The 15,861-nt window shown below is 35.8% G+C and overlaps 1 protein-coding gene across 6 annotated transcripts in view; it reads left to right on the top strand.

Annotated features, from left to right (window-relative positions):
- Positions 1–15,861, top strand: part of LOC144990327 (glutathione S-transferase C-terminal domain-containing protein-like) — a 52,104-nt gene that overhangs the window by 18,500 nt on the left and 17,743 nt on the right. For 5 of the 6 annotated variants that reach the window (XR_013654326.1, XM_078943509.1, XM_078943508.1 and 2 more), the window contains 2 exons: positions 14,981–15,096; positions 15,418–15,462. Coding sequence is in view for 5 of the 6 variants with exons in the window: in XM_078943509.1 (XP_078799635.1) it covers positions 14,981–15,096; positions 15,418–15,462 (161 nt within the window). In the remaining variant the exon portion in view is untranslated. The remainder of the gene's footprint in view (positions 1–14,980; positions 15,097–15,417; positions 15,463–15,861) is intronic. The other variant, XM_078943510.1, reaches the window with a different exon arrangement.

The raw sequence follows: 15,861 nt of genomic DNA, 5'->3' as shown, positions 1-15,861 counted from the left end.
TTTCTAAATCAGCCATTCTCATTCACAATTAAGTGAACTCAATGTAACCTTTTAAATTGGAGATTTAAAGATACACAGTAAATGCGGGACTCGGGAAAACTAGCACTAGGCTTTGTTACTCACAATTAGATTGGTAATTGGCACTTTATTTGTGCAATTCAAGATCAAACACAGCCAGACTCCCAGAGGGAGTTTCACCAGCTGCAGTCATGCTGGAGTTCTGCCCATATGATGCAGAGCCAATGGCTGCCTCCATGATAAGCTCCTTGCAAAGTCATTTATGGATATTCATTTGTTTCTATATTTCAGTTTTGTTCAAAGATCTTCTCTTAAAAATCGCAGAGCCGTTTTGCACAGTTTATTTACCCTTTACACCAGCTCTCAGTGACATTTGGATTATATATTTTTGGCAAATTTGTAAATAGTTTATGATCATGTGTGATTGTATAGTGAAATGACACATTTTTCCCTCTGCGTGTTTTAGAGCTAATCTGTGCACATACTGGTTTTCAATATTTGTTTTTACCTTTTCTATTGTTTGCAGTAGAAACTAAAAAAAAGGAACAACTACCAAAAGCTTGGGTATCTTTCCCACCAAATATGCTTAGTAATATCTCCTTTAATAATAATAAAAAAAAGCTCTTAACTTTCTTTTGTTAACAGTTAAGGGTATTTATCTATGTTCCTTTGTCTTTTAAAAAGACAGGCCCTTTTTGAGGTGGCCAGGGAAGCATGCTTGACCATTTTCCTCCTTGATCCTGTGAGCCAGGATGTTTTAGTTCTGCTTTTTCGAGCATGCAGTTTGTTGAACAGTACTTTAGTTGTTCATATTAAGACTGTGAGAGAGATGCCATCAGGTTTCTTAACATTTATTCTGCTTTATTCCAGAAGCAAAATAAGCTCTCTTTTTGTCATTTTATTCTAGTCTTTTTCATTTTGGCCTATTCAACAGATGACTTTAACCTCTTCTGATGACCAAATAAAAGAAAATGTTTTTCTACCTTTGTCAATATTTCCTCTCTTGTGCCACTTTTTTTGTTTGTGATTACTTAAGACTATTTACCATTTTTACTCTTTTTTTTTTTTACTTCTGAAAGCAAGTGGAAGTGTATCTTGCTTATATTTTCTTTCCTTGTACTGAAGCAAAAAAGCAAACTTTCCTAAAATATTTTTGTTTCTCTTCTTTTCTTTGCACTTATGCATTTTATGTATTCTTTGATTTTAGATTTTGCTTTACAAGCCCCCCCCCCATTTAAAAAAAATAATTTTTAACCATATTTACTACAGAGTGAACTGATGATGTCACATTTAGTTTTAGTGCATGCTGGGAGATGTGCTCCTCATGTGGAAGGGACTTTCCCATGTGCCCACATCTATTTTGGCTCCAAAGCAAGATTGTGAATAGATTCTGGCGTCTCTGTTTCTGTTGTGGAGCAGTTCTCCTTCTTGCGTTTTGCACCCTCATCATGTTGGCCTTGTGATAACATGGGGGAACACTGTCATTTGTGTGAATGTTTGTTTTGTGTTTTGTCTTTTTCTGCATTTGCAGATCTTTCCAGAGATAAACATTACTTCTTGACAGAACAGGAGCCCCCATGGACTCCTATTCTTACAATGATTGTGTCTCTGAAAGTGTGGCTGTTGACATTCAGACTCTGGCTTGTGTCTCTACATTTAAATTTGTTTTTTATTCAGTAGGAGATGGTAACAAAGACTCTGCTACTTTTGTCATTAGTGTGTGCGATGTCATTTTTAGTATGCAGGTGGCTTAGTGACAGAATAATGATTCATCGGAGTCTTGGTCTAATTATCCAAAGGCCACATGCAGTGTTGTTGGCTGATCTGCAGTCCCTAGATTCTTGGTTCCTCTTTCCTAAATTACAATATCTGCACACTATAATGATATTTGCAAATTTAATGAGGATATTGATCTGCCTTAAATCTACAGAGATGAACTCGACTGTATACAAAGAAATAAACCGATATATTTCAGAATACTGTTTGTTGTGCTAAAAAATGAGCTTCTTTCATTATTGCACTGTTAATTTTTAAATTGAGATTATAATCCATATTTTAATGTTTGAATAGGTTCTTCTAAAAAAATAACAGTTACCCAGGTGACCATATTGACATTTGCATTAACAAATTCTGTGGGGCTTTACAAGTGAAGCAACAACAATTACACAATTTTATGATCTGTTGTAAAGGGGTTCTCAGTTGTCTTTTTAATCATGAATATGCAGTTTTTAGCCCAAATCAAAAAGCCTGTGTAGTTTTCTAGGACATAGTTTCTGGAGAACAGCAGTAGTTCATTGGAAATTTGCCACTGCACTGGGAACAGGATAGTGCGTGGAGTAAGCCTAGCCCCATTTCCCATCATCCACCTGTTTAAAGGCTTTCCCATCAGCTTGCAGCCCATTATAACCCCTAACTAACAACAAAAATGGCAATATTGGCGCTATCCAGCCGTGCAGCTTTGGGCCAGATGCTAGCTCAGACGGGGAAAATAAAGACATACACGGAACTAGTTGTTTACAAGATGTATAAGAATGGAGCGTAGCAGGAAGCTTGCAGACCTTCTGATTGCAGCTTATACATCACTGGTACAAGCTTTTTCAAACGATACTTTATTGTCTGCTTCTGATTCACAACAATTTGAATAAAGAAATACCCAGAAATGCTATTTTAAGCTTAATTGTCTTTAAATATGTCCTCCATCCTCAGAAAAATTCTATAAGATGTTAAAAAAAATAAAAACAAGTTTTTATCTGAGTGATTTAGTTAAGAGGAATTACAGACTTTTTAACCCTTGTGCTATCCTAGGCACTTTAACATTGGGAGTTGGGTCATTTAGACCCACTAGACAGTGCTCTGAACCTTTTTTCTTCAATGATTTGTGATCTTCACTGGTGTCCATGGATTACATGAAATCTTTCCACCTTTATCCACCTTTGTCATGGTAGGGAGAACACCTCAATGGAAGGGTGGGGTCATCTAAGATAGCACAAGGGTTAAAAACAAAACTACAACAAACAACTACATCAATAAATGAAAGTTCATTAATTTATCAAAAGCATAACAAATATGTATTCAGTTTTTAATCAACATTTTCCTTCAACTGTGTTCTTTTTATTTTTCTCAACATTTACAAGCTGGAACATTTTTCTGAAGTCTGCAGGCGTAAGAAAACATTTACTCAACATTCTTGTGGTTTGAACCCTCTGGGCCACCATCTCCCTTTCTCTGACAGTTCTGCCAGACTACACAGAGTAGAGAATGTGTGCTGAATAAAAGCAGAGTGTGGAGTTAAGACGGAGCAGAGTTTTCACGGCGCTTCCTTAAAAAGCGGTAAACAGGAAGACGCACAGTTTTTCCGGCATGCTGCCATGTTGCTTTTGTAGAGTATAAGTGGCCTCATTTCTGTATAGATTATTTAATTAACAGAACCACAAAGCTGCAAGCTACTAAAAGAGGTGTGTAGCAATAACTTATGAGCAAATACATTTTTTAAGAGTAAATACTGTTCTCTTCAGAGTAGATTTAATGCTCTACATTTTTTATTTCACCTGAGTAAACTTGGGATTGAAAACAAAAGTCTTACTCAGCAATATTTGTTTAATGGATTTTAAACCAAGGATTTTCCTTTTTATTAAATGTATTATCACTTTTATGTCATTTTTATCAGCAATAATTATATAAAAAAAGTGTGCACATTTTTGGCAGCCTGGTTCCTTTTTAAGATCGTTTAAGCTAAAAAGCTCTATAGCCATCTAGAATTATTTATCATAAATATTTCTAGATTATTAAAAAATATCAAGTTTAATTGATTTCATGTTTTTCTATGTGATCATGAGTTTTCTTATGGATTTTTTCTTCAATCTTTTGAGAGAAACAGAACATTATTGGATAAAAAAATAATCTCAAATGCATAAAGTTTACACTACAACTGCTGAATGGTTAAAGATTTACTTACCATTGGAATAGTTCTCTCTTCAGTTAGTTTTTTTTACCTTTACTTGGCTAGTGTTGGGTGACCACATTCTTTTTTTTATTCTTGAGCAAGAACAGTTTTTCTTTATGTCTTTCTGAGTAATTTAGGTTAAGTGAAGATGGCAGAAAAAGGTTATTTGCATTTTTTTTCCTTTTTAGGAAATTTTATTTTAGTTAGGTATAGTATTAAATTAAGCCTTCCATCATTTTCCTTAGTTCAGTAGTTTTATGTTCTTTTCTTACAGTGTGCACTAAAAAATGAAGAAAATAGAGCAAAGTGAATTAAAATTTGTCAAAAAGAAAGGGTTAAATAAAAAGAGGATTAAAACTGTTTTTGGGTTGGATAATAAATATTATTATTGTAATTATATTTTACCCCAACAGACTGCTTTTTCTCTTTATAGAATAGGTGAGTGGAGTTTTCCAACCTGGACTCTTTATACAGCTCTTGGTGTGTATGAATAAAAAGCAGCCCTGTTATGCTTCCTGAACTGCCTGATGAGTTACACTGTTGTGATTATGTCCATAAATCCTAATTCCTATGCATATGAACTGAAGCCCAGGTGTAGTTCTTTGTTCTTGACAGTTTGAAAACACAATTTACTAAATAAATAAAAATATTTGCATATTTAAATATTAAAAAGAAAATTGAAAAAAAAAGTTGATTTCAAATCTTCCCATTTCTGAACTCCTCCTTGCCATGCTAAGAATTTACAATTGTTTAAACAATTTTTCCCTCTTGTAAAACACTTCTGTTATAAAAGTCAGTAATTGGATGTACTCCTTGGTGCAAAACTGACATCTCCGTTTGGATGTATGCTCATTGTGAAAGAAAGCACTGCAGACAAATTGGGAATGTGCCTTAACCTGTCAGAAGGAGTGTTGGAGTTCAGTAATTATGCAGACCTTTTGCCTGCAGCTATGTCAGGTGGTGCTCTGGCAGTCACTCCATTGTTAGTCAGCGATTGCTCTTGAGAAATTTGTTTTGTATATTTATCTTCACTTTCTTTTGTTTTTGTAGTTTTAGCATATTTGTATAGAGGTGTTGACAAAACTCTGACTTTCTGTTAAAGATGACAAAAAAGTGAGCTTTTGCTATTTTAATTTTTCCTTTTTCAAACTAGTGCAATAGGATTAAAATAAGTTGAAGCTCAGTGTGTTTCCTTCCTGGATGTCTGACAGTTTTATTTAGCAATAACTGCATATAATCAAAAGTATTATACTTTTTAAGTAAATTAACACATTTTCTCTATTGAATGTAGTTAATTTACTATTTGAAAAGTGTTTAAAAAAATACTGTGTTCCTGTGTTCATCGCGGGAATTACGTTCTAAAAATAATCTACAGTTTGTGAAATACGTGAAGTAGGAATACAGATGTTTTAAGATGTAAAACCCCTCACTACACGTTTTATATACGTTTTTCAGACATGAAAATTTTCACGTTTCTCTCTTGTTTTAACTTTTTAAAAGTTCAAACCCTCGTGGAAAAATAAAAATCCAGTATTATAGGATGAAAGCAAAGATCTTTATATCAATTTGGCAAACTGAACACATCCTGTACCTGAGACACGGTACAGAGGAGACTGATTAACAAGATCTACAATTAATAAGGACACAGAACGTGACACCCTGTTTAAAAAAAAAAAAAAAAGTATGCAAAATTGCATTGAAAAAAATCAGTGAAATGGCGAGACTGCTAAAAGTGAACCGCAATATATAACAAGGAGTCACTGTATTATCAAAATTTGAACCCAAAGTCTCACTGCTTCAGATCACTACTGTGACAAGTTTTGACCTTTCCACTACAGATAGTGCTTATGTAAAGAGTGTAGATTTAAATTATGTAAAAACACTAAATGTCTAACAATTTTCTTCCTGATTTGTGCGACAAGACAAAATAATCGGACATAAATGGGTTTGCATTTTATGATGCGATATTTAAATAAGCTTAACTTTGAACTTTATGTACTTGCTGTAACTGAATGTATTTCTTTTTAAGTTGCACTTTTAATTTTGCTTTTAAGACTATGATAAGTAGAGCTTTAGGTACTTATAGACCAGCAAAGTCAATGAATTGTTCATGCAGGCAGGTTTGGTTTTTGCTGGGTTGAGATTTGGACGCTCATTTCCACTTATAGCCCTTTTTACCTAAGCACTTTTTCTCTTGACATCAAGTGTCTCTGATCATTTACAAGGGACCTTTTTGTGTCTCAAGGAATGGAAGAAAAGTAAAGAGAGTAAATTATTAAACACTACACACTCTGTGAGTGACAAGATAATCAGAAAATGTCCCACGGGTGAATATACAGTCAGGACCATAAATATTTGGACAGAGACACATTCTTTCTAATTTTGTTTCTGCCTGGAGTTGATTAGAGGACTCTTTTTTGCTGTGAACAGACAACATGCGGTCAATGGAGCCCTCCATGCAGGTGAAATTAGCCATCATTAAGCTGAGAAAACAGAAAAAACCATGCGAGAAATTGCTACAGTATTAGAAGTGGCAAAATCAACAGTGTGGTACATCCTGAGAAAGAAAGAAAGAAAGAAAGAAAGCACTGGTGAACTCTGCAACGCAAAAAGACCTGGACGTCCACGGAAGACAACAGTGGTGGATGATGGCAGAATCATTTCCATGGTGAAGAAGAACCCGTTCACAACAGCCAACCAAGTGAACAACACTCTCCAGGAGGTAGGCGGATCAATATCCAAGTCTACCATAAAAAGAAGACTGCATGAAAGTAGATACAGACGGTACACTGCAAGATGCAAGCCACTCATAAGCCTTAAGAATAGGAAAAAGGCTAGATAGGACTTTGCTAAAAAGCATCTAAAAAAGCCAGCACAGTTCTGGAAAAACATTCTTTGGACACATGAAACCAAAATCAACCTCTACCAGAATGATGGCAAGAGAAAAGTATGGAGAAGGCGTGGAGAAGCTCATGATCCAAAGCGCACTACATCATCAGTAAAACACTGTGGAGGCAGTGTGATGGTCTGGGCGTGCATGGCTGCTAGTGGCACTGGGACACTAGTGTTTATTGATGACGTGACACAGGACAGAAGCAGCCCAATGAATTCTGAGGTGTTCAGAAACAAACTGCCTGCGCAGATTTAGGTGAATGCAGCCAAACTGATTGGGCGGCGTTTCATGATACAGATGGACAACGACCCAAAACATACAGCCAAAGCAACTCAGGAGTTTATTAAAGCAAAAAAGTGGAATATTCTTGAATGGCCAAGTCAGTCACTTGATCTTAACCCAATTGAGCATGCATTTCACTTGTTGAAGACTAAACTTCAGACAGAAAGGCCCACAAACAAACAGCAACTGAAAGCCTCTGCAGTAAAGGCCTGGCAGAGCATTCAGAAGCAGAAAACCCATCTGGTGATGTCCATGAGTTCAAGACTTCAGGCTGTCATTACCAACAAATGGTTTTCAACCAAATACTAGTAATGACCTATTTTGTTTTCAGTTATTTCATTTGTCCAATTACTTACGAGCCCATGAAATGAAGGGATTGTGTTTAAAAAATGCTTTAGTTTTTCACATAAGTTTTTCACAATAGTTTTTCACACAAAGTATCAACATTCAACACTAAAGCCAGTCTTGCTAGTGTGCAAAAAACATTGTCTGCTTTTACACTGCACTCTTAAACGATAACTATTTTATAATAACAACTGCTCACTGATTGACAGGAATGCGCATAAAAAGCACAAATAACAAAAACGACAATCCACCATGTGCCTTAGGTTTTTAACAGCATTCTGGTTAAGTAATTTCTGAAATAAACCAAACTTGAAATTCAGTCTTGAGAGTTCTGATACAAACCTTTTAAAATTGTAAGTTAACAATAACTGTTCTTTGATCGATTTTGACGTTGCCTGCATGTTATTTCTATCATGCGGCGGTTTCAGCAGGAAATGCAGCTTTTGGTATTATTTATATGTATATCTGTTTAGGACAGTGGCTGTTTCTGTATGTTGCCACCTACTTTTTCTTAATAAATCCACATTTTAAATACTCTCATGAAGTCTTGACAATAGTATCTAAGTGCATGTCCTTACGTGGCTAAGGCATGGAGTTGCTCTGTGACTGCTCAATGAAGCTCTTGTTTCCATACAGATCCTTTGATGCGTATCATTATGCTCTGTTTACTCCATGCGATGAAGTCTAATGGAACCAGTTTTTTTTTTTTTTTACTTTGTCTGTCTGGACTGTGTTACTGTGAATTTAGGACTCTCAGGAAGTCTGTCTGTATTTTTCCTGGCACAGAGTCAGGATCATCATCAGCTCTTAAGGACAGACTATGATTCCCTTGGAATACTGAAACATTCCCATCCATCTTTCTTTAGCTGTTGGTGCATTAGCTGCTCTGGCACCTGTGTTTTAGATTAAACTAGGAGAAGCATTTGCTCCTAACTTGCTGAAATAGACTTTTTGATGATATTTCACACAAGTCTCTCCATTTAGTGTGTATAAGGGAACTAGAACCCCCATGCAAGTGCTGGACAACACTTCAAAAGTTTGGGATTTTAGTGTAATCTCTTAAACACAGTATTAAAAGTATTAATCAATAGTAGACATTTAACAAAAAAAAGTTCTTAAAGGTCAGGATGTAGGGTTTTGTGGATTTAAGTACTGGACTGCTCTCTGACAACAAATGCATTTGTGTTGGGAACACATCCAGAATATGTTTTCACTCTGCCAAAAAAAAACAAGAAAGTGCATTACTTGAGCGGGTTACAGCTACAGGCTCTTCCACAACTGTGTTAGTGACAAAGAACTATGGATGGCTGTTTAATACTGATATTTATTACTCTCCATAAAAATCCTTGGTTGTTAGGACTCCAACAAATGTGCCGTCTTTACACTAATAAAAAGAGATAGCAGTGACTTTTTAAAGTTCCCACAAAAAAATCAATTTAATCATCTAAATCAAAGCCTCAATTCAGTTCTGCTTGTAATTCCTTTGCATACCAGCATGTCCAGAATGATAGATGTGATATCCTGCACATCCCCCCAAGTGTCACAACTATGCCTCTACATTTGATTTCTAGTGATGTACCTGGTTGATAAGGACATGGACAGATCTACTGATACAGATCTACAGATGAAAGAAGACATGGTGGCTCACTGCCAGCCCTAACACAAGCGCTAAAGACGGCACACAGGATAATGGACCTTCAGTCTCCCCCAATGACACAATCACTGCAAGGCTTTCGGTTTGCTTTAGTTCTTGGAGGTGAAAAAGCCTGAGTCATCCCTATCAAAAAAGCTGCTTCTCAGTCACAAAAACTCTTTTTAACTCTAAGTTCTAGCATTTTATTATTATTAATCATAATGGTGACATGAAGGTTGTTTTTATTTTTTCCCAAATCCACCAGCACCACCATATTATAAACCCATCATGTGTTTTTACATGTTCTTTTGGCATTTTTCTGATGATGGAGGACATATTGTAAGAAAATTGATCTTAAAATTGCATTTTTAATTATTTCTTTATTCAAATCATTGTGAATCCGGAGCAGATAAAAAATGCAGTTTGAAAAAATTGGTATTTATGACGTAGAAAGTACCGTGGGGCACAAGCTCTCTGCTCCACTCCACTCTGATTCATTCACTTGTAGACGACTTGATACGTGTTACAGCTATGGGTCACACACAAGAAGGTGTGTGGGGTTGCTCCTTGCCAGCGGTCACGTCCAGAACTCGAAGGTAAATTTCTAATGAACTCCCGCCTTTCTGCAGAAATAATGTTCTAGAAAACGACACAGGTGTTTTAATTTTGGCTAAAAACTGCACACCGGTAATCATAATTAGAAGACCACTAGAAATGTTTTTAAGATAAACCAAAAGATGTTTGAAGCCTTGTATTCTGGGCAATATGGGAAGGTACAGGGACGACAAAACTCAAAAGTTGGTCAGTATGGCAAGTAAGTGAATGTCTCTGTATGGTACTTTAGCATGAACTAAGCGCTGAGAGTTTTGACATCAGTGCTTCAAAAAAAAATCTAAAAAATGCTATTTACCAAAAGAAAATAGATGTTTTTTTATTTACCCATGGTGGTGTATAGAATTTTAATACTGGTTACAATTTTGATCGCATATAAAATCAAGTCTCCTTAGTGAATTGTGCAAGACACAGAAGAGCATTATACCAACCATCAAGGTGTGAGATAAAGCCAAAAGGTTATACAATGCAGTCTTGTTATACTAATTTTAGTCTTTTAGTTAGAATATTTTGGCTGTATCCTTTTTTTCCCCTAATGAAAAGCCCAGAAATGGAGGCTTTCTGTTGATTACACATTTTTACTAAATCGCATATCAATGAGGCCTGCATGCACACGCTGGCGATGCATACCCATAGCACTGTTTTGTTACATGTGCACCTTCTGCAAGTAAAGACTGCTCCAGAATGGGGTTCTGGGAGTTGCTTCTGCATTTATTTATAGGGGACATTAATTGTACATGTGAGAATGGATTTGAAGGGTTTGACTAAATATGCACGTGCATGACGTCTGTAGCACACCCCTTCGTTTTTCCAGACCATTGGATGTTAATATTTTATCCTAATACAGTGTGAAGATATCACTTATTGGATATTTTTTTATTTTTTCCTAAAGAAGTCCAAATGTTCTTTCTTTGTTGTTTTTGTTCCTGCTTCACACGGCTGTACAATGTCTGACTGATTGCTGACACATTGGCTTAGTAATGATCACAACGCCATTTTATGCCCACCTGCCAGCTCGTCTCAGCAGTTCATCAAAGAGGTTTGCTCGGACAAACGGTATCAGTTCCCAGCAAGCGTGATTGTGCTTGATTGTTGATCACACATGCTTGAGGGATGTGATAAAATTAGTAAAGGAATAAGCAGGATGAAAGAAGAGTGGCACAAGAAGGGAGGATGAGAAATCCTCCGTTTTCTTTTTGTTTCTTACATAGAAATGATTTGTAATTTGGTAGTGAGTCTATGCTTTGATTAATACTTCATTCAGGCCTGGTTGATTACTTTTATCCATTCATTTTCTTTTTGTTTTCGGAATAATGGGCAGTTTTTCAAAGTGGCCATGATCTAATTTCATGCAATTTCCATCTTCCGCCTTTTTTCTAAGACAGTTGCAGGGGAAACTTTTGTATAAAAACAATAAATTGTTAGCAAGCAGTGAAACTTAAAAAAAATTCTATCTTTGGAGAAAAACATCAGCTCAATAGAAAAAATAGTACAAGAAAGCATAGTCCCTTTTTTAGAAGTTACACATTATATTGCAATAAACTTTGAAATGCTGTAGACTTCAAGAGCTACAAATGACTTAATTATTAGGTGTTGGGAAGCCTCAGCTGTAATAATAAGTGACAGCGGCAAGAATCAGTCAACAGTGTTCTTGAAAATATTTCATCAGCTGCTGTGTTTTGTCCTTTAAAAAACAAGATGATTTGTTCCTGTTGAATCTTAGAAATTAGTCACTTGTTTAGCAACTTATCTCAATTGTCATTAGAGGAATATGATCTCTAAAGCTATTAAGGATTTTATAGGGCTCTCAGCCAGTAATTGCTTAAGTGATTGATTATTCATTTACCAATTAATATACGTACGGTAATTTATTTGTCTCTAGCCTTGCTATTGTTGGGTGTGTTCAGTAATGTAATAATTTTCGTAATAAATCTTGTGAAAAAGCATATGAGGTAAGCTCATAGAGTAACTATTGGGAATTCTAAAGATATTTTAACTTTTAAACAAAAAATTAGGAATATTTTTAGTTAATTTTATTTAACAGTTGTCTATATATATATATATATCTTTATTGAAATATTCATTGTTTTTTTTTTTTTACCTGACATTGTCATATAACCCCTGATTAGGGTTTACAGATAATTTAATTATTGTTTTGATTCAATCTAAAGTTGTAATAGGATGTATGTTTTGCTCAATTCTACACTGTGACATGCAATAAAACTGTTGTTTTTCTCCATTTCCACCAAGAATACAGTAGTTCTTTTTTTCATAACTTGGTAATTCCATTTGAAGAAGAAGACTGCAGTTACAAAAGATTGACATTCATTTTATTTCTTTTTTTGTTGTTGTTGATAAATCACAAAGACCTGGGTTTTGTCCTGATTTTCTTACTACTTAGTGCACCATAAAGTGTGTTCACCATTTTGTTGGGCTGTCCAAATCTACAATTCCCAAAATGCAGGGACTTGGAAATTTCCCAGAAGCCTCTGCACAAAAACAAGGGGAAATCAATGCTCTTTCAGTTGACAAATAGTGACAGTAATAAATAGCTTTTTAATGATTTGTCATTTGAGAAAAAAAAAAAAGTAATTTTAATTTTAATAAACCATCCAAATTGTTAACATCAGAACAAAGTGGATTCAGATATAGTCTTTGGAAAACGTTCTTATTTTTCAGGTTTTGACTTCGGAAAATGGGTGGCTTCATATTTATCATTTTAAAAAAAGGTTGTGAGCATGTTTCCAAATTGCATAGGATAGTCCCGCACTATATGGTCTTTGAGGGGTTGGGGAGTAGTGAGGGAATTCAAACATTGCCCTGGTTGCAGATGAGGCTTTTGTATCATTGTAGCTTAAAAAGAAAAGAAAAAAAAAACACATGTACAGCCTGATGGAAATATTGTATTCTATAAGTTTTGTGTAAACTTAACTAAAGTTCAAGACTATTTTTTTCTTTGTTTGAGAATTCTCACGTCACATCACTCTTCACACTTTAGAAACTTATGCCATAGCTGTAACAGATTGAAGAATTTGTAATGTCTCAAAATGACGGATCATACTTGTTTTAAACAACCCAGCCATCATTCATTTCCTTTCTCCGTGGAGTATCTGGTACTTCAATGATATATGATGTCTCATGAGGGCCCGTCGGTTGATATAGGTGACCCATCTCCCAAAATCTGGGACTTGTTGGCCCACTACCTATAATCTCCATCTGTTAAAACAAAAATAGAAAGGCAATTTAAGATATTTTGTTTGTGATACGTTTATGGTAGAGATACTGCTACACCAGTAAGGATGTTTAAAAGTTTTAAGAAGTTTAAGTTTTATGAGAGTAGATTATGCCTTTATGTCTTATCAAACTGCTACAATAAAGTGGGAACACAAATACACACTGAACCAAAGATTATAATCAAGTTTAAAAATACACAGTGTGATAGTAAAGTTCAGACATTAACTAAACCATTTGAATTTCTGAGATGCTGTTAACTGAAACCGATGTGTAACTTTGCCTCTCTGCAGTACATATAATAGTCCTTACCTGATGGAAAGAGGCATCAGAGTGGATTTTTGCTCTTTTTATTACACTCATGTTTAGTATTGTTAAAAATGAGACAGGAGCTCAATATTTAAAAGCTGCCCTGTAATAGATATAGTGTGGAGAGTGAGTTAGAAATGCTGAAAACTTTTTTTTTTTTTAAAGAATATTAGTCATCCTTTTTCTTTTATCACCTTAAATTCACAGCTCATTTTTTTAGTTGTTATGTAGCGTTTTGTGTGATGGAACCAGCAGGGAAATGACTGTTGCAGAACCATCAACCAGTGCATTTGTGATCAATAGACGCTTGTGAGCATCTTTGAGTTTTTATGGAAATCGAAACTCTTTTTTCGATGATTATTGTTTAAGTAGTATTTTTCCACACCTTTCAGCTCCTTTCATCCACCAAACTGCATCACACTTACATTTGCAAAAATGAATTCTAATTTGAAATGACTTGAGGATACTGTGACTCTGAAACTGCCTTTATAATCACCTGTCCAGCCTTGCAAAGTATATGCATTACTGGAAAAGTGAACCTTATCGAAATGGCCTCACGCCAGCACTTTAGCAGACTGATGGAACAATTAATGCTACATAAGAGGCCATAATTTATATTCCACCTTCCTACCTTGTCAAATTTCATCATACTTCTTGTTGCTTTTGGCAGCAGGAATCTAAATTCTTTCAATTGCATCAAAAACCTCAGTTTTTAACCAAAAAGGTGTTTATTTTCAAGGGATGCTATTCACTTTACACCTTTATTGAAATTCATTTGTCATTTCTTTTGAGTGCTCTGTCCATGAGACTGGGATTTTCTGACAAAGAGCTGAGTTTGGAGGTGAAGAAAAGCAAGTCAAAGGATCATAGTATTAAAATAGTATTTCTTTTTGATATTTTACAGTTTTAATCGTGGGGGTTAAACCCACAAGAAAATGAAACTTTTGTGATTTAGGATCTATGAACCAAAGATAGTAAAATAGTAAATGGTGTATACTTTTATGGCGCTTTTCTACCTTCTGTGAAGGCCAAAAGCGCTTTAGAGTCACAGTCCCATTCACACATTCACATCCTGATGGCGGCTCCACTGCCAAACACTGGGGCCAACCTTCCACCAGAGGCAAGGACACTTCGCCATATGGACGGCAAACGTCCGATCAGAGGTCGGCCCAGAGATGCCTCCAAGGCATGAAAGAAAACATTTCACCAGTGGTTTCGTGTCAGCTTTGAGTTCACCAAAGAAGGGTGCAGGAAGAGACTGCTGGGAGTTTTCCTGATAATGGACTTTGATGGAGCTTGTAGCGGGAAGATCTGCCACAAGCACAAAGAAAGCTGATTCTGCCTCAGGACTCATGTTTTTTAAGCCAGATAATATGCACTTACCTGATGACAATTGGCTACAATGATGTGGGCAAGAGAATGGAAGCCTTTTTTCTCTGTGCGCTGTAGCTGTTATGGCTGGCTTGAAAGCCTCCAAGTTGCTTCACTAAATTAAAGCCTAAAAAGGAATATTTGGGTTCATTAACTTAATAAATTATTGCAAGAACTTTTCTATGCAGGTTTATAAAGAATAATCTATTATCCTACATAAACATCAAATGTACATTTTTTTCTAATTTTGTAATCCCTAAATATTAATTCAGCTTCACTGCATCAAAAAAATCCTCTTCATCTCTATTCATAAAATATGTTTGTGTTTTTCTGTTTTTCTTAGGTAAAATGTCAAATATTCGTGCAATCAGAAAGATGCAACAGCTGAATAACTTAATCGCCATGGTTACGGACCTAGCCAGGCCAGGAGATACAATCGTGGATTTCTGCAGTGGAACGGTAACAGTAATCACCCGTCGGTCCGGCGTTTGTCTCACTGTTACATCTGAGCACTGCTACATTAGATTGCCGCTCCATTAAAGATCTCCTGAAACGGAGCGCGTCTTTTTTATTCTGTCACACTTTTTCTTTCTCACTTTAAATGCCTTTTGTTCGGCTGTCACCCGGCCATGCACTCAAGCAGACTGGTCGTTATATTCATGAGAAGGCTGTGTAGTTGGAAGGATGTTGGAAGCAATACACATGACTGTGGTGGGACTCTCATTTGATGTGGCACTTCTGTGCATTGTTATTCACCTCTCTAATTGTCTGGTCTCCCAGGGCCACGTGGGGATCGTTCTTGCTCACACTTTTCCAGACTGTCAGGTAAGTGTGCTTTTTAGACGTAACAAAGAGTTCCTTATTCTTACCTGATTTAAACCCGTTCTAAACACCCGCTTCGATGACAATTATTTTTTTGATGTTTTTAACAAGTTTTTGTGAAAATGTTCTTATTATATAGGACATATGTAAAGAAAATTAATATTAAAATACAGTTCTGAGTATTTCTTTATTAAAGTCAAAGTCTGTTAATCAGGAGCTGACAAAAAAGATTATAGTTGGGATGTAGAAGCTTCAATCAGCAGCTCATGCTGCCTGCTCCGCCCCATCCCGATTCATCCACTTGTAAACGAGTAGATCCATCAACGTCTTTGATTTCCTCGTCTGACCTGGCAACTAGCTCCAAACTGTATAGCTGGATAGCTCCAATATTTCTTTTCATTT

Source organism: Oryzias latipes (assembly GCF_053564925.1).
Source record: "Oryzias latipes strain Hd-rR chromosome 1 unlocalized genomic scaffold, Olatipes_Hd-rR_3.1 chr1_Y".
Taxonomy (NCBI): Eukaryota; Metazoa; Chordata; class Actinopteri; order Beloniformes; family Adrianichthyidae; genus Oryzias; species Oryzias latipes.
The sequence above is the reverse complement of the archived record's forward strand: the minus strand, read 5'-3'. Positions and strand labels throughout refer to the sequence as shown.